Here is a 17759-nt window from a genome sequence, read left to right as displayed (position 1 = left end):
TTATTTCTTTTGCCATGTCGACGGAAAGCTTTTCTGTTGTTACACCCCTTTCCCTCCATTTCCTCCTCTTTTAACTTCCCACTGGGTATAAACCGCTGCAGAGACCTACGATTACCACGCGCTTATAGTCGTCGAAGCCAGGCTAAAGTTTGAGGGAGAAGAAAGGAAAGAAAGATATTATACACGTTTATATACCTATTGAAGCGGCCAAAACAAGAAGACAAGAACCTGTGAGTGTTAAAGCATTCAGTGGTTTGCCAGCCAGTACTTTTGAATTTTCACGGATATGTTCCTTCCCGAACAATCGAACATTCCCGGTAGCGTCACGTATGTCTCGCGCGCAGCTGGCATACCATCCAGTAGCACAACCCAACAATATCAGGGTGGAGAGTGTATGGGGGTGCCCTCTGAGCTGGATGCCATTGACGGTGGGTGTGCGTGGCGCACTGCTTCCAAAGGGGTTTGCGCAAGTCAATTGCCTCGAGGTGGGAGTGTTGCAGTGAGTGTGTCTGCACCCTTCATCCATCTTACGGATTGGGGTGACGCAACGTTGTCGACGAGGGAGATATCAGATAACGCAGCTGAAGTGCCCGCCGTCAGGAGTATTGGGAACAGGGAGGGAGTGGATGGAAGTCTAACTTCCTCTGTCTTTCCAAGTGGTGGCGTGAACAGTACGATTGACCTCCCCATTTCTTTGGTGAACTCGGCGTTACCGAACCAGGAGAAGAATAATATGGAGTTTCAAGATGACTGTCTTGCCCATGTTTTTTCGCGGCCTGAATCACCTTTTAAAGATTTTTCTGCAGAGAGCGAAGATCCCTTTACCATTATGCAAACGCGGTCGGTTACGTGTAACCCGAACATCTGGGAGGTGGAGGGGAAAGATGTGCAGAGTTCCTTGATCCACGACGCCGTTAAGGTTGGAATGTCTCAGATTACGCCGAGCTTGTTTTCACCAATTACAGAAGCGATGGAATCCGCCATCGACAAGGTGAAAGTTGCGCCTGATGGATTGAACGACTGTAGAACAGTAGGCCCCCAACAGCCCACCGAAAGCAGAGAATTCCAGTGGTTGATCCGCAGCGGTCCAAGCTACACGTGCCGCTCAGCTCCATCATTCCCACAAAAGCACTTGGCGGCCGCGTTTCCTTCCCGAGTCTGTGCCTTCTCTTCCAATCTGGTCGTTGCCTCCGTGGAGCGAGCTGCTATCAAATGCACATAGACCCCCAGGTGGTGCAGCGACTCCGTCAAATAAACGAAAGCCTTCCCTACTGTTGTGCCTTTCATGGCGAGTGTAACGCCAACAAATGGGACGCTGAAGCGAATGCCCATCGTACCATCTTAATAAAGGGCGCGGCGGTACCTCTGAGTCGAGTGGCATATACCAACGGGTTGGAACGCTTTGTGTTGAAGAACAATGCGTCCCGTTCACTGAACACATGCGCTGTCTGCCGCTTACACGGTAAACCGGGAGGCTGCCGGTACGGAGCGGACTGCTGGTATGTACACATCTGTCGAGACGTGTTGAAGGAGCTGGTCGCTACTATAAAGCTAGACTTGGAGGACCCCGGCAGTGAGGATCAGTGTAAGGTTCCGACAAAGACTGAAAGCACAGGAAACAGAGTTGTTTCGGGTGACCTCTTGGGGGCACTGTCACAGCAGCAGAATAGGAAAAAGCAGCAGAACTATCCGACTGTGGCGTTTCACCCTTCAAAGTCACCCACGATGAGCCACTTGCATAAGGGAAGGAGTATAGTAAGTAGCGAAAGGGATGGAACTCATTCTGGGAAGTTGTCTTCACACGGTTCTGCCTCCACCAATACCTTCTCGGCGCGTGCGTCGCCAACGGTTGGACAGATCACTTCAGACGGTACCACCTGCCGGAATGTGTTGGTTCAGCAGAGGCCACCTGTTTATGAAGATGGCCCTCTCGGCGAAACCAGGCACGGCCTCGCAACAACAATGAGGCTGCACGGTGTGGCTTTCCCCGTCACCGACCCAAGCGAGGAGAAAAGCGTGCCATCACCGTCACAGTTCAGCTTAAACGATCGACAGAGCGTAACCCCAATCAGTGGTAGGGAAGTGAGCACCCCGTCTGTGCCGTGCTGTGCAATGTATTTTCCACAGAAGCAGTCATCAGTAGCCCCTTGCCCACAACCAATGCAAAATGGACATACCGTTTGGCCGTCGACAGTTCTGGTGCCTTCCACAACTGTGATGTATCCTATGATTTCTGCAACGGGACTACCGGTTGCTAGCGCGCAGCAGCAGATGGGAACGGATGGGCAAACGTACGGCCCCTTCTGTTTCGTCTCAGGTCGGGAAGACGGCTTTCGCAACTTGTGCTTGCCAATGTACGGCTCTGGCAAGGGGAATATGCCTTCACAAGTTCCCCTACACGTACCCTTTTGAGGTAAGAAAAGAAAAAAAGTAACAAGAGAATGGCGATTGGAATAGGGATGGTTGCGTCGCAGGGCTGTCGGTACTTTCTTTTTCTCTTCTCGTTTTCCTTTTCCTTTGTATTTCTTTTGCTTGTGAACGCGACTGACCCTGTGGGGGGGGGGCGGCCGTGAATGGAATATAGCTAATTGAGTTGTCCTTTCGTTGAGCTTTAGCCCTTAATGGTTTCCGCATATATATAACGGTTGAGGCTCCATTGCCCGTTCTGAATAATGAAGTTTCCCCGTCTCTGCTGGCTTGTTTTTGCTCATCAGAAGCTGCACCACATAAAATGCAGCGATGCTTGCGTGGGAATTGTGCTGGATTAGTGAGGGAGGAGGGAATGAGAAATGAGCGGCGAAATGAAGGGTTTTGGTGGCCGTAAATGGCAACGGAAGGCTCAAAGGCGCACTCCGTCGCTTGAACAAAGGTTAAATTTTTAGAAGCTGAAAGAAAAAATCGGAAACAAAAGAAGGCAAAAGGAAAGTACAACAAAAAAAAAGAGGAAAATGAGAAACATAGGCTATTTAAACCGAAGTAAAAGCTATTGAGCGATCGAACTTTTAAAAATTTGGAGGAAGGGACACCCAGAAGCGGCTTACTCTCTTTTTTTCTCTCTTCGCTGCCACGGGTGCAGTTTACAAATTTTGGTCACCCCCTTTAAGCAATGATTTACTTGACTACATACTTGTATATTTTTTGTTTGGTTTTATTTTCCATTTAAGCATTCTTCCTCCATAAATATTGATTATTTGTTTATTTTTTGAATTTATTTTTGGCCGCCTCCATCCTCCCTTTCATTTCCTCATTCCTCCCACTTCGAAAATGATATGATGAGGACTCCTATCATCGGTATGTTTCATAACAGCCGTCCAGGCCATGGGGGTGGGAGGAGGCTGAGGGGAATGGAAGTGGGATGATGGAGAGACTCGAGGTGAATTATCGGTGGTGAAGGAGGGGGTTTTACACACACAAATAATAATAAAAATAATAACCGCTATCCAAACAGATGCTAGAAAAATTTACCACGTGGTTGTTTGTGAGGCCTGCCCAGTGGGATTGATATATATATTTTGCAAGCAAAGAAAGTGATATATATGCATGTGTGTGTGTGTGTGCATGGGGGAAAGGTGAAACAGAGAGCGTATGGATATTATTTTATTTAATCTTCCCGTTCTCCTCTCTGTCACGTTCCCCCTATTTATTTTGTTTTCAAACTCTTTTATTTTACTTCTTTTCCTCGTCTTGTTTGTTACCATTTATTTTTCCTTCTCCCTTTCCATCTCCATTCCCAACCTTTTATTAATTTCCAAGCCCCTTCTACAAATATCAAATATCAAATATAAATATATATTATTTATTACTATTATTATTATGAGCCCGCCTATTTGACACCCTCAGCCACTCAGCGTTTTGTTATTTTTTATTTTACCCTTCCGTGGGCGTAACGGGAGGAGCGGGAGGAGAATTAAAGAAAAGGGATCGGGCCGCGGATCGCGCAGCTTTTTCATGATAATGATTTTTCTTTCCCCCTTTTTTTTATTTGGTTGATAGTTTTCTCTTTGTTTTTTGTTTGGTTCTGCGTTTGTTCCACCTTTTCTTGTTTTATTCTTCCTTCCCATCACGTTAGTATCTCGCTTCCTCGACAGATGTCCATGTAGAATAAAACCGTGATGCGAACGTAAGGAAAGACAAACGATTTCTACACACCTTATTATATATACATATATTTCAAAAAGAAAATTAACACAATATAAATATTTGTATCTTTGACTGTTCTTCGCCGCACCACCTTTTCGCCATTTGAGCGGAACAAAAAGATAACGATAATAAAATAACCGCAACGATAACACCAGTGGAAAGGTCGAGGGGCCTGCGGAGCGAACGGGAGCGTACGGGTGGAAGAAAAAAGAAGAAAGAGATTTAAGGAAGATGAAGTCAGATCGAATATGCATACATAAATTTATGAAAGAACGCAATAACTACTTCATTTCATTATTTATTTTTTCTTTCTCGTCATCGAATTCGTGGTTAACTTATGCTGTCTGAACACTTAGATGTAAGATAATTAACTCTCGAAAGGACCACTTTCCACTTTTTTTCTTCATATTTTACCTTTTATTATTATTATTAAGAACAATGAAATGATGATAATAACAAGGAGATAAAGAGTCAACGTGATGTCTTCTCAAATGGTGGATGCAATCTGTGCATTTATTTTCCTTTCCTTTTATTTCTACTTTAAAATTTTCTTTTTTTTTTCCACGCCGTTGAAAGCCATGAGTGTGAGCACGGGAGAAATGGCCGGTGTGATGAAATCGGTGGTGTGTTATTGTTAGCACAATTATGATTATAATTATTTTCTTGTCTATTAACCCTCTTTTCATTTAACGTTTTTATTTATTTTGACCGCGAGTCATTCGTACGTTTGTTTGTCATCAAATTCCCATCATCAAATTCCCCTTACCCCCTACGGGTGTTGGTGTCAAGTGACCGAATATATTCGTGTCTCTCCAATCTCATTACCCGTTTCTCATTCCATTCCATTCTTTGTTTTGTTTGCTATTCTTTAATTTTCTCTTTTGCTTTTCTTATTTTTTATTTTTTTTCCCGGTCATTGACCGAATAAGTCACCTCCTTTCCATCCTTTCCCTCCTTTTCCCCTGTTCTTGTTCTTGTTCCTTTTTTTTTTTGTGTTTCTTCCTGTTTTCTTTCATTTTTCCATTTGTATTTCTTTTTCTTTTTTTTGTTTTTTTAAACCCCCCTTTCCCCCGCTGGTTCCATGCTACTGTGAGTAACTGCTTTGGTCTGTTGTGAATGAATGTTGTTTTGCTTTGTTTTTCCTTCCCTCCTCCATAATATTCCATATCATGGACGAATACGGCCTTAGGCGCATAATGCAGGATTATGTTTATGTTTGTGTTTCTGTCTTACTCTTTTTTTTTTTAAATGATTTTAACTTTAATTATCGGGGTCGCTCTCTCTTTTTCTTTTTTCGTGTTTTCTTTCTTTTTTTTGTTTTTTTTGTGTGTGTGGGATGCATTTTGTGGCAGGGTGGTGTGTGTGTGTGTGTGTGTGTGTGTGTTTGTGTGGACGGGGGGATAAGATAAGAAAGAAAAGGATATAAAATATTAATTTCAATGGCAACAGCGGCATCCGGCGAAGCGAGCGATTTGGTGACGAGTACAGACAGGGAGAAGAGTGAAAGTAATAAATTATATTGTGTTGAATTAAATCCACATACAGGTGCAAACTAATATATATATATATGTATTGTGTATAGGTGGGTGTATGCAATGAAGAGAGCAAATAGTTTTTTTTTTGAAAAAAAAAGTAAAGCAAATGGCAAAAACAAAACAAAAAAAAAAAGAAAGAAGAGGAGTGTGTGGACAAAATATATACTAAGGCAACTGCGTATGTTCGTATATGCGTGAGTATGTGGGAGACGGGCAGTCATTTGTTGGTCAAATTCGTTTTAAATCAGTAATTCATCTGGTATGACTGAACTCAAATAAGGAAATTTATTTATTTATTTACATTTTGCAGAGGTGAAACGAAATAAGTGGAGCAACTTTGGTTTCATGATGGTGAGTGAAGCAGAACAGCCAAACAAAGTACAGAACAGAACAGAGCGTAACAAAAGAAAAAAAAAAGGAAACGAAAGGGAAAGCGAAAAAGGAGGAGAAAAGGAAACAACATCAGTGGAAGAAACGGATGATAATGCGGATTGGAAAAATATGGCTCCAACGCTGATGATCAAACATGCAAGCACGTATATGAATTAAAAATAAGTATAAATGAATATATATTAAAATATGTACATACGTACATATGTACATTTTAACCATTATTATTATTATTTCAAATAGTAAACAACGGTGTAACAATGAATAGCGAACATAATATAAGACAAAAAAAAAAGAGGAGAGGAACATGTGTGTGCGTGTGAGGGTGCGGGCCTGCAGCGTGAGTAAAAGTGGTGGAGAGAAACATACAGGATAGGTGAAATGGAAAGTTCACAATGAAATAATGAGGAGGAGTAGGGAGCATAAGATGGAAATGCGTGACTTTTATATGCGGAAAGTACGCAACAGTGGATTGTGCTGTAAAAAGAGGGATGAATATTGCGGAGGGATGGAGGAGGGAGAAAAAAAAAATAATAAAATATGCGTCCTTACTTTTTGAACACTTTCTTTTTTGTTTTGCTCCACTCTCGCCCGTTCTATTCAATTCCATTTTCTGTTCGTTGCCTTTCATTCATACCATTTCTTCAACCCATCGTCGCGTTTTGTTTTATTTTATTTTTTACATTTGAGAATGTAGGATAGTGTGGAACGTGCCATTTGTATCACACTCCAAGCGCACATTTCTTTCAGAAATTACTGTATGCGTTTGTGAAGTTTTTGCGTCCTCGGCTCCCCTTAATTCTTTTTTGTTTTTATTTAATGATTGAAGGAAAAAACCAGTAGAGTGATTTGAAGGTAATGAAGTGAAGATAAACTCACAAGGATGGAAAAAAATATGGAAAAGTCCCACACATTATTTTTCCCTTTACAAAAAAAAAGAAATGAAAAAAAAACACCAGAAGTAACGACGTGAGAGAAAATCATCCGTATGGTTGAAACAGAAAGGAAGACAAGGGGACCATCAATCACTTGTGTTTTCTCGCACTATTTTTTCGGAAAATCCGACACTATTTTCTCCTTTTTATATGTTATATGTTTTTTGTTTTTGGGCTTTGAAAGGTGCGGACTACGGCATTTTTACAGATGTGGTGTAGTCCGAAGGGAGAGGCAAAAATTTTAAAAAAATTACCATTTCCCCTTAGCATTCACTTGATATTTTTTTATTTATTATATTTTATTGTTTTATATTATCTTTAAGTCTTCAACACAATCAGCGAGCATTAAATAAATCGTTAAGGAGGATGAGGAAGAGGGGAGTGAAGAGTGAGGGAAAGAGAGTAATAATAAACAGAAAAGGCACCGCAGCCACAATCAAAAAAATTTAAAAAAATGTACCAATAAAAGCAGCTTGCCCAAATAGAAGGTGAAAGGAGACGGCCAAATAAAAACACAGATAAAAAAAATAATAACACGAGTTGGGACGAAGCGAGAAACAGAATCACTGCGGAAAAGGGAAAAAAACAAAGGGACTGTATGTGAGACCACTGAAGCAAATGTCCCTTGATGATTTTTTTGAAAATAACTTTTCGATATATACATATACGTGTATGTGTTTGCATACGCGTGCTTTTATTTTCCCTTCCCCTTATTTTTGTGGTTAACTTGTAATATCGAGATCAATAACATCGTGTGTGGAAGTGTACGCATGCGACGGAATTATATGTACTGCGCGAAGAGAAGCGGTAGAATGGTGAAGAATATATTGAATGCATGAAGCCAGCATATTTGGTATATTAAACTTTTTGTGGCCATTGCGTATTGCCGTTCTTCATCTAATCAACTTCTCTCTTCTTTTGTCTCATATATGCGCAAACACATGCATGCCAATTCTGCACTTATCGCCCTCCGCTCGCGTTGTTTGTTCGTCTTTTTTTTTTTTTTTTGCCCCTTTGGCTCCTGGCTTTTTTTTCCCGCCGGGCTGTAAAAAACAAATCCGATTCCCCATTATTTATTTTTACTTGTTTATTTGAAGTCTGTGCATGTCATCTACTGACTCAGCTAATGGATCCTTCAAGGAGAGCAAAACAAAGGACAGTATATATATATATATATTTATATATTTATATAAAGAAGGGAAAGGGGCTTGAAACAACGACAAAACGACAATGCGAAAATAGGTGTGTAATCGAGAGCACTGCGAGCAGCGGTGTAGTTCCATTTGTTCGAGTCGTCGTCACAAATTACTTTGCACTTGGTTGCCTCGAGATTATTTCAAATACTTTCCATCTCCCCTGCCCTCAACTAATGGAACAACTAACGGAAGTTCACAAGTCATCATAACAAAGGTAAGAACAAAGACAGAGTTAGTTACGTTGTCTGGCTACTTATTCGTATAAAAAATAGTCCGGAAGACAAGGTTTGCGCACGTATAGTTGGAGCTCATAATTTGAAGGAAGCAAAGCGCACTCAGCAAGGCAATATATATATATATATATATATATATATCAGTGAGTGGGAGAGACCGCGCGAGGAGTACTAAAGCCATCGAAAAAGAACATAGAGGAGTTTCAACTGAACGCCAGGAAGAGAGGTCACTACAGTACCGGGACACCATTATGAGCCATCCACAATCTCATCGCTACTTTTCGGTAAACGCACCAGCCGGTGGTGAAAGGCACCTTGCTCTCGACGAAAAGGGCGTTTTGTGCTTGACGGTTGTGGATCCCGCCACCCGCAAATTACTGATCCCACTCAGTTGCGTGTACCCAACCCAGGCGCAACAACGCACGACAATCCCGAGCCTTTGCCAGTTGTTTTTAAATGGACGATGCCGGCAGGGTACCCAGTGCCATCAGGTGCACGCTGCGCTGGACGTTGTGGCTGCGCTTCGAAGTCAAGTGGACTATCTACCCATATGCTGTGCGCTGCATGGGGACCGTGATTACGTCAATGCCCTGGATAACCGATCATGGATGTCGCGCGTTGTGGTTCACGTCCCGGATGCGACCTACGGAGGCGGCTACATTCCACTCGCCCGTTTCAGTTACACCACTCCCATTTCCAGGATATTGAGGGAAGTCAACGCTCGCCTCGAGAGTGGCGTCAGTGTTGCGGCAGTTGATGGTGGGGGACATCCAAAGCGGATGGTCTTAAACGCATGTGACTTTAAAATATGTGGCCTTCACACGCTGGACCGCTGCCGATACGCGGAGGAGTGCATCTTCCTTCATATCTGCAAAGAAATTGTTGTCGATGTCAATAATGGCAGCGGTGATTACTCGCTCACGTCACAGGCGCGTGATGGGGGAGAACCCGGCGCACGAGGAGCAAAGAAGGGTTCTGTATTCGTTTCGGTCTCCCGTCAACAACGTGTACGTGGAAGGCCCCTTTCATACCCCACGGTTGAATACCAGACGCCATTCCCCCTTCGATCGTACGAGGGCTCAATGAGTTATAACGCCGTGTCGGATATTAACAGCGACTGCTCTTGGGTTTCTGGGCGGTACCCCACCGGTGCCTACATGGAAAGTCGCATGGATGCTGCACCATTGCCGTCCCTCGCCCCCCGATTTGTCCAAGGGCACCCCGGAGTTCCGCGTTGCTATTCTTCCACAACAACCTCAACAACAACAACAGCAGCAGCAAGGGAGGATGCAGCAATGTATGGGGCCGGAGGCTGCTGGGATCGCTGGAGCTCACCTGAGTCTGGGTGCGCACCATGCGCATTCGTTGGGTCGTGCAGCGACTGCCATTACGCTGACTACAACAATTATTCCGGTTGCAACGGTTACGCGTACGGCAGCCGGAACGGTTACGGTAGTGACGGACCTAATTGTTATTTCTGTCCCGGAGATGAGTGCTCCTCCACTCACCTTTGCCCCAATGGGACTTCGTCATCAGTTCCACAGCCGGTCGAGTCGGTGTCTTCAGCGTCTGTCTCTGCACGCGCCTGGCAACACAATCCATACGGTGTGACTCCAACGGGAGGAATCAGCGATTGAGCATTGTGAAGAAGTTCCCTTCCATACCACCACTTTCGTTATTATTTGGTTATAACTTTTGTAGTGCATCTTTCTCCGTTTTATTTTATTTTGTTATTATAATTTTTCCATGTTTCTCTTATAGCTCTTGTATATTTCCTTCTCATTTTTTTTTGTGGGAACACGTTGTTTCTATTTTTTTTTGTTATTTTTGTTGTCACTCGGCTATATGCGTTCGTTACTCCCTTCTTGCGGCAAATAACTTATGTTAGCATCGCTGTCATCTTTTTTTTTGTTAATACAACTGTTCTATTTGTACATATGGCAACATTACTGGATGATGGTAAGGGGTGAGGAGGGGAGGGGAGGGGTGTTGAAGGAGCGTAAATCTCCCTTTTTATGTTTGGATTATATTATTATTATTATGCAATAATATATATATATATATATATATATATATATATATATATATATGTATTTTTTTTATTTTTGGGTAAAGGATACTGTCGTAGAGAATAATACGAAATAAGAAAAAAGAAATGTTTCATTTTTGTGAAGCGGGTGTGAACTCACCTTTTGTGCTTCCTACTCTGCCTCTTCTATCGCTTCATTTGTGCTTTCTCTCATTTCGGGTCCTGTGGGGTTGTACTTGGTAGATGTCTTCGTTGATATCGGAGTGAACCGGAGAAAAGAAGAGAGGAGAGAAGCAGCGAAACATATGAATGAGATGCAAAGAGAAGTGAAGGAAAGAAGAAAGTATTTAAGCGTTTCACTGTACATAAAAGGGTATGGAAGAGAAATATATAAGAAAAGGAGAAACTTACTGACGTGTGAAAGGGCATGTGTCATTTGTTTCTTTGTGTAAGAAAGGAATGTGTAGGTAACTTAACATTTGATAGGAATGAGTGAGGGAGAAACAGGTGGGAAGAAACAGCAGTATAATGGTTATTATTATTATTATTATTAGAGTTGTGTGATGCTTAACTGTGCTGCATTTCTATTTATTTTATTTTGCTCTTCCCCATTGTGTTGTATCCTGTCGTTTATCTGTTTCCCCTTCAGGTGAGGCATCTTAATATAAGAACGAAACTACTGCAAAAGTGAAGAAGAATTGGCTGACAAGCATACGCGTATCTTTGCCTTTTAATCTTCTCGTTCGGTATCTGTGGACTTGAGGGTGCGGTTTTATTTGTTTAATTTATTATTGTTTGCACCTGCTCATCTTTTTCTCCCCATCTGTGTGCTTCTGAATTGATCGAATTGTACCCCGTATTGCGAGCTGGGAAGGGGCGGGACAAAAAATAAGGAGAGGTGAAAAATATATTTTTTGTATAACGTCAAACAGTGCCACCAGGCACTGAAGGAAAGGGAGAGGGGTGAAGTAGCGCATGGTTTCTCCTCCTTGTTTTTCTTTTACCCTTTTGATAATTAAATATAAAAAATAAATGATATCAAGAGATATTAAAGAAAATAAATATCTATTGGAGTCGGGGGAAAAAATGGGAAGTAACAGGATCACGGTGTGTGTTCCTGTTTTTTTTTCCGGACGAACTGAATTTCTTTTTTTTCTTCTTTATTTCCTATGTGTGGGCGCGTGTTTTTACGCGTGTTTGTTTGAAGCTGTTGAGTAAATAAAGGAATGATTGGCTAACTGACTGACTGACTGAGTGAGTGAATGAGTGGGATGGATATAAGTTTGTCGGCTGTGACAATAAAGTGGTGAGATGCCTTTACATGTGTGCATATGTGATGTTATCCCGTTCCTTGTTTAATACGGTAGAGAGGCGTTTCTTTTTCTTTTTTTTTTTGTTGAAAACCATTCCCTTTCCCTGTAATATTAATGTACCATTTGTGGGGGATTTCGATTTCCATATAAATATTATCAGTTATTATGTTTTAACTGATTTTTAAAAATTTCCTCATTAGGTACAACTTCAGCTTTTTTCTTCTTCTTTAACTTTTGTAGTTTTTTTTTTTGTATGTGCGGTTAGGGGAGTCGTCGGTGCGTTGTGTTTGTTTCATTCGTGTTTTTTTTTCTAAACCTCGGTTATTCATTCACTCATTCATTACGACGACTTCCTCCATTACACCTTCTTCCTTTTTCATCTTTTTCTTAAGTTTTATTTTGTACCTATCGTGTTGTTGCTGTTTAAATTTTTTTTTTTTAACTAGTGAATGGACATTTGTTTCGACAATGCACCGGTTACTTTTTTTTATTTTTTATATATATATATATATATATATATATATATATATATATATGAATGTATGTATATATTTACCAGGTCTCTTTTATTGCGCTTGCCTTCCTCTTTTCTTTTCCTCTCTCAAATTCATTCTTCCATTTCCCTTTCTTCCTGCCCAACTTCGTTGCTGCCTTCATTTCAATATAATTATTTTTATTATTTTTATTACAGCAGCAGTCGGAGGTATTAATGATCTATCATTATAGTTACTATAGTTATAATTGTTATATATATATATATATTTCTTTTTTGTTTCCCTCAACCCAGCCGAAGTGTTTTCGTCATTTTTTTTTTTTGGACAATCCACACACATGAACACGCGTTCATTTTTTTTTTCTGCACTCTTTTCCCCACCTGTTCGTAATTCCGTTTTATCTCTACTCGGGGACCGTTTTTCGTTTTCATATTGCTTCTGATAGCACTTTTGGGCCAATTTCATTCGCACATTCTTGCATTTGCATACGTGTCGATTGAAAAAGAAATGAGGAAAGGAGGTAAAACCCGACTCTCTTTAACCGGTTGTTTCTTTATTTTTATCTTATTTATTTTTATTTATTTGTTTGTGCTGCCCTTTTTGTTTTTTTCTTCCCATTCCCATTCCCATTCCCATTCCCGTTTTCATTTTCATTTTCATTTCCTTTCTCTATCTTAGTTCCCGTCCCCCGTCTACCGCCTTTTGGTTCTTTTACATCTTATTTTGACTTGGTTGTAGCATCGGGTTGCTTTGAAGGAAATTTAAGGCATTATGTATCTGCGTAAGCGAAATAGAGATTAAGAAAGGAAGAAATGTTAGGGAACCAAAAGGAAAGGAAAGGAATGGAAGTGTGAGGGAAAGTCCTTTTCTTTTTTCTTATGCTATTGCGCGGTAACGGAAGTAATGATGACTTACTGACTACGAGAGAATAATCACCAAGTGGTTGCGCGGTGCCCGTGGGGTAACAGAAAGGTGAGTAATAGAATTCTGAGGAGGTTACGATGGTAAAAGGTAAGTAAACACACACAAACGCCACCACAAATACTTATAGGTGCGCGTTTCCCCTTTTTTTTTTCGAAAAAAAAATAAGTATATATATATTACTGTGTGCAGCTTCATTCAGATGCATGTGTGTGTTCGGATCTTTGTGCACAGTTTTCCTGAAACATTTCGCGTGGGTGGCTGTTGCTGGTGAAGTGGTGATAGACTAGGTACTATGACCTCCTTATATTATTATTATTAAACTATGTGCATTTCTTTATACATATATTTATGTATTTGTGGCGTTTCAAATGTTTTACTCTTTGCCTTTTTATCATTGTTATTTGTGCCGCCTTGTCCCCACTTTCTCTTCATTATCTGTTTCCCTCTTCTTCTTCTTTCCTCATCATCCATGAAATGAGCTGTGCGATGGGCTGTGTAGGTGTTGGGTGCTGGATTCCTAACCCGCTGGAGTTCTATTTGTCTTGGTTACCCCCTTTCCCCCCTTTTAACTGCCACACTTCTTGCTCCCATTTCACTTCTTCTCTCGTCCTCTTGTTATTATCACTATTATTGTCGTTATCTCCATCTCGTTGTGATTAATCACAGCTTCCGCCGCGTACGCGCTTGAATTTACAAAAGTAAAGAGCCCAACAGCAGAGAACAACCAAAATAATCAAGCTAAAGAAAAAGAATACATAAGTTCGTCGGATAGCATAGGGTTGAACCACCGACTGTAGGTTGTCCTGAGAAAGACCGAAACAGCAATAAGCACCAACCAGCACCAAAAAGGTGCAAAGAGCAACGAATAAGACTGTGAAGGTGACCTTAGATACAACCGAAGGTACAATTATGCAGCTCGTAGCCTCGCCACTCGAAACCAGGAGGGATATCATGTGTTTTCAAAAAGGTGTTGAGTGCATGGTCGTTGTGGATCCCGCCACGCGCAAATTACGGATCCCACTCAGTTGCGTGTACCCCACCCGGGCGCACCAACGCACAACAATCCCGAGCCTTTGCTTGCTGTTCCTGGATGGACGCTGCCGGCAGGGTACCCAGTGCCATCAGGTGCATGCTGCGCTGAATGTTGTGGCTGCGCTTCGAAGTCAAGTGGACTATCTACCCATATGCTGTGCGCTGCATGGGGACCGTGATTACGTCAATGCCCTGGATAACCGATCATGGATGTCGCGCGTTGTGGTTCACGTCCCGGATGCGACCTACGGAGGCGGCTACATTCCACTCGCCCGTTTCAGTTACACCACTCCCATTTCGCGGTTGCTGGACGCTCTTTTTCATTCCACACCCCAAGCGGAGGGACAAGATGGGGCTCAGTGGGAAAGTCGTGCATTCGGCACTCCCCCATCGTGCCTTGTGCTGGAGGCTGGTGATATTACGCTCTGCCGCCTACACGTGCAGGATCGCTGCCGCTACGCGGAGGAGTGTAATTACCTCCACATCTGCAAGGAAGTGGCGAGGTGTGATCGGGGCCTCACACTGGGTCAGCGCCCGCGTTCATGGAAGAAACCTCCTTCCTCCTCACCTTCCGGCGGTTGTTTTGTCGTGACTGCCTCCGGTACCTCTATGCCACCTCCACCTGCAGCAGCGGCTGCCTGCGATGCACCGACTCCCGTCTCGGGTGGCTGGACGTGTCCCGGAAGCCCAACAGGTTCACTGTTTGGGGCCAATCGCAGCGTGACACTTGGAGATGCCTCCGTTACTACTCAACCCGCAGTTGTGAGATGCTGCGATCCCAGCTCCTGCACCGAAGCTCATTCCGTTGTGGACTGTGGACAGGCGCATATCCCTTTTTCGCTTTCACGGCAGGTAAGTGACATTCACATGCGCCAGGTCTCGAGTACGTTCTTTCCTTCGGACAACTTATCGCTCGACGTCGATCCCAGCACATCTGGTGATTGCTTGACTGAGCAGGGTTGCGGCATGACACCAAACATTGTGGTGGTGACTCGAAACGGTAAAGGTGGTCGGGAGCGCTGGCATTACAACCCTTATGGAACCAATGGTACCGATCGTGGTATTGAAAAAGGGGAAGGGAGGGGCAGGAATTAATTTGTATTTGTATGTGTATGTGTACGCGCACACGCAAGCAGTAGGGAGCTTGTATTTTGATTTAGCGTGCGGAGCTACATCGCAGAGGAAAACAAGGGAAAATGTGAAGATAATTACTGGAACTGTGCGATAAACAGTAGCGTAACAGAGTTTAACTAACGCGGAGAAGGGTGAAATAACCCTTTTTTTAAAAAAAAGAAAGGGAGCGAAGAAGAAAGGAGGAAAAGAGAAGTAAGGTGAGGAAACGAAGTGAAACAGAATGTAACGGATCAAGTGGAAAATTCGATACATGTGCTGAAGGAAAAGGAGTAACACAGACTGCGTTCTGAGCAAATAAAAAAAGGAAAGAAAAAGGGAGGGACAGAACAGTGAAAGAAAGAAAATGCACCTTTGGCGCCCTGAGCGTGACAGGAAAAAATTAAAGGAAAATGGACTGAAATCTATTTTATTGTTTGTGGTAATGAAGGAAGACGAGAGAAGAGAAAAAAGAAAAAAAAGCAAGAAAGCAGTGTAACTGTTTGTGAGGCGGATTTTTTTTCTTTTAGCTTACATGTTCATATTACCTTACGTCATTAATTATATCATTTTTCTTTGAAATGAAAAAGGGATAGGGGCGGCACAGAGCCAAAAATAAATAATAATAATAATGATAATAACAGTGATAAGACAAGAGACAAAACAAAATCATAAAAGGGAAACAAATAAATGAGAGGATGAGAGAAAAGGAAAGGGTGGTGAGAGGTTATAAAATGGGATTTATCAAGAGGAGACAATTGGGAGAAGGAAAGAAGATGAAGAGGGGAGGGACTGAAGGTTTTTTTCTCCCCTCTCTCTTTTCTTTTCTTTTCTTTTCTTTTCTTTTCTTTTCTTCTCTTCTCTTTCTCTCATTATTATTATTGAAAATATTTTTTTCTTTTTTTATTTTCTATTTTTGTTATAATGCACTTCCCGCCATCCCCAAAATGAAAGTTATTTTATTTTTACTTTTGCTTTTTTTTGTTTAGTTTTATTTATTTCCACCTCTCGTATATATTTGTGTTTCGTTTTTACGATCACCTTCCCAATCAGAATGCTCTCTCCTCTTGTTTACCCTTTTGTTTTGTTTTTTTGTTTGCTTGGTGTTATTTTCATTTGGAGTCATCTCTTATTTTATTTTACTGCTTTGCATCATCTTCCTTCCGGTAAATGTCTTAGAGCTTTGAAAAGGATCAGGGAAGACCAAAAAAAAAAAAGTAATAAAAATACAAAAAAAAAGAAAGGAGGGGGAAAAAACAAAACGAAACAAAAACAAAAACACAACATACTGTCATTGCGGTGATAGTTTTATTTTAAGCTGTTTTTTAAGGGGGGGGGGAGGAAAAAATAAAATAAAAAGAGGTGCATTTTCGCGGTTTTTGCACCCCCCTTTTCCTTTTCCCTTTTCTCCTTTCCTTCACGCTTCTCCTCTTACCTTCCTTTTATTTTTCTTTTTACCTTTTTCCCTTTTGCTTCTTCGTTTTTGTTTTTTATTTGTGCTTTCGTTCTCCCCTCAGCTTCACTTAAATTTATTGTTATTATGATTATTTTTGTTTTTTATTGTTTTATTTACTTGCTAACTCACTCTCTTAGTTTTGCTTTTTATTTTTATTTGTGTTATGGTTTATGTACATCTGGTATGGATAAATTTATATGAAGGTGCGTGCTTTAGTTTTTAGTTTATTTTTATTTTATTTTATGTTTTCGTTGCGGTAAAGGTGAAGGTAAGCGGTGTTTGTCAAGAAAAAAAAAGAAAAACGGGAACAAGAAGAACTTTTGAAGTATTTCGGAAGTGCTATTCATTTTTTATCTTTATTTTATGTGTGTGTGTGTGTTTTTTTTTTCTACCGGTTATTTTACTATTTTTGTTGTTATTGTTATTGTTATTATTATCTTTATTTTTGTTACGATTGTAATTGTTACATTATTCTATATCCCAATGTGTGCTTTCACCCCCTCTTTTTCGTTTTTTTTTCTACGATGGGGACTTCATTTATATATTTTGTAGCATTCTCGATTTATCACTTGAAATATTTAATTCGGTGTATGAATTGTTATCATTATTTTAATTATTTATGAGTTTTTTTTTCTTTTTGGAGGTTATTATTATCATTATTATTGTTATTATTGTCAGTAGTTTGTTACATGAGCGACGGAAGGGAGAGTATGAACAAAAAGGACTGGAAAAGGAATGAGATAATTGAAAAAAAAAAGAGTGAATAAGAAAACGGAAGGGAAAGTTAACTGTCATGAATATGAGTATGAAGGTGGTGATTTTATTACCATTATTGTTATTATGAATTGTTTTAATTTATATTTCATTTGTTATTTTTATTATCTTTATTATTTTAATCATTTTAACTATTTTAACTATTTTTGTTATTTCCCCCTTTAACAAGAAAACAACAACAACAACAACCTCCGAACA

The 17759-nt window shown here is 41.0% G+C and overlaps 8 protein-coding genes across 8 annotated transcripts; 4 read left to right on the top strand and 4 right to left on the bottom strand.

The window, feature by feature from the left end:
• Positions 1-286: 286 nt before the first annotated feature.
• Positions 287-2412, top strand: TbgDal_VII3040 (hypothetical protein, conserved; the record flags this gene model as incomplete). Its single annotated transcript, XM_011776337.1, is given in 2 exon segments — positions 287-1028; positions 1031-2412. Coding segments are annotated over 2 exon segments (2124 nt in total).
• A 1424-nt stretch (positions 2413-3836) lies between these two features.
• TbgDal_VII3036 (hypothetical protein, unlikely) lies at positions 3837-4394 on the bottom strand (the record flags this gene model as incomplete). Its single annotated transcript, XM_011776336.1, has 1 exon — positions 3837-4394. One exon carries the CDS (start codon positions 4392-4394, stop codon positions 3837-3839), a length of 558 nt encoding a protein of 185 aa, XP_011774638.1.
• Positions 4395-6300: 1906 nt separating this feature from the next.
• Positions 6301-6696, bottom strand: TbgDal_VII3034 (hypothetical protein, unlikely; the record flags this gene model as incomplete). The annotated part of the gene is made up of 1 exon (XM_011776335.1): positions 6301-6696. The coding sequence occupies one exon, from the start codon at positions 6694-6696 to the stop codon at positions 6301-6303; it is 396 nt and encodes a 131-aa protein (XP_011774637.1).
• Positions 6697-7357: 661 nt separating this feature from the next.
• On the bottom strand, positions 7358-7684 carry TbgDal_VII3032 (hypothetical protein, unlikely; the record flags this gene model as incomplete). The annotated part of the gene is made up of 1 exon (XM_011776334.1): positions 7358-7684. One exon carries the CDS (start codon positions 7682-7684, stop codon positions 7358-7360), a length of 327 nt encoding a protein of 108 aa, XP_011774636.1.
• Positions 7685-8680: 996 nt separating this feature from the next.
• On the top strand, positions 8681-10066 carry TbgDal_VII3030 (hypothetical protein, conserved; the record flags this gene model as incomplete). The annotated part of the gene is made up of 1 exon (XM_011776333.1): positions 8681-10066. One exon carries the CDS (start codon positions 8681-8683, stop codon positions 10064-10066), a length of 1386 nt encoding a protein of 461 aa, XP_011774635.1.
• Positions 10067-12424: 2358 nt separating this feature from the next.
• TbgDal_VII3028 (hypothetical protein, unlikely) lies at positions 12425-12730 on the bottom strand (the record flags this gene model as incomplete). The annotated part of the gene is made up of 1 exon (XM_011776332.1): positions 12425-12730. One exon carries the CDS (start codon positions 12728-12730, stop codon positions 12425-12427), a length of 306 nt encoding a protein of 101 aa, XP_011774634.1.
• An 807-nt stretch (positions 12731-13537) lies between these two features.
• On the top strand, positions 13538-13849 carry TbgDal_VII3024 (hypothetical protein, unlikely; the record flags this gene model as incomplete). The annotated part of the gene is made up of 1 exon (XM_011776331.1): positions 13538-13849. The coding sequence occupies one exon, from the start codon at positions 13538-13540 to the stop codon at positions 13847-13849; it is 312 nt and encodes a 103-aa protein (XP_011774633.1).
• Positions 13850-14098: 249 nt separating this feature from the next.
• Positions 14099-15316, top strand: TbgDal_VII3020 (hypothetical protein, conserved; the record flags this gene model as incomplete). Its single annotated transcript, XM_011776330.1, has 1 exon — positions 14099-15316. The coding sequence occupies one exon, from the start codon at positions 14099-14101 to the stop codon at positions 15314-15316; it is 1218 nt and encodes a 405-aa protein (XP_011774632.1).
• Positions 15317-17759: the final 2443 nt, after the last annotated feature.

The sequence above is a fragment of the Trypanosoma brucei genome, chromosome 7 (genome assembly GCF_000210295.1).
Source record: "Trypanosoma brucei gambiense DAL972 chromosome 7, complete sequence".
Taxonomy (NCBI): Eukaryota; Euglenozoa; class Kinetoplastea; order Trypanosomatida; family Trypanosomatidae; genus Trypanosoma; species Trypanosoma brucei.
This window is presented reverse-complemented; position numbering and strand designations above follow the sequence as displayed.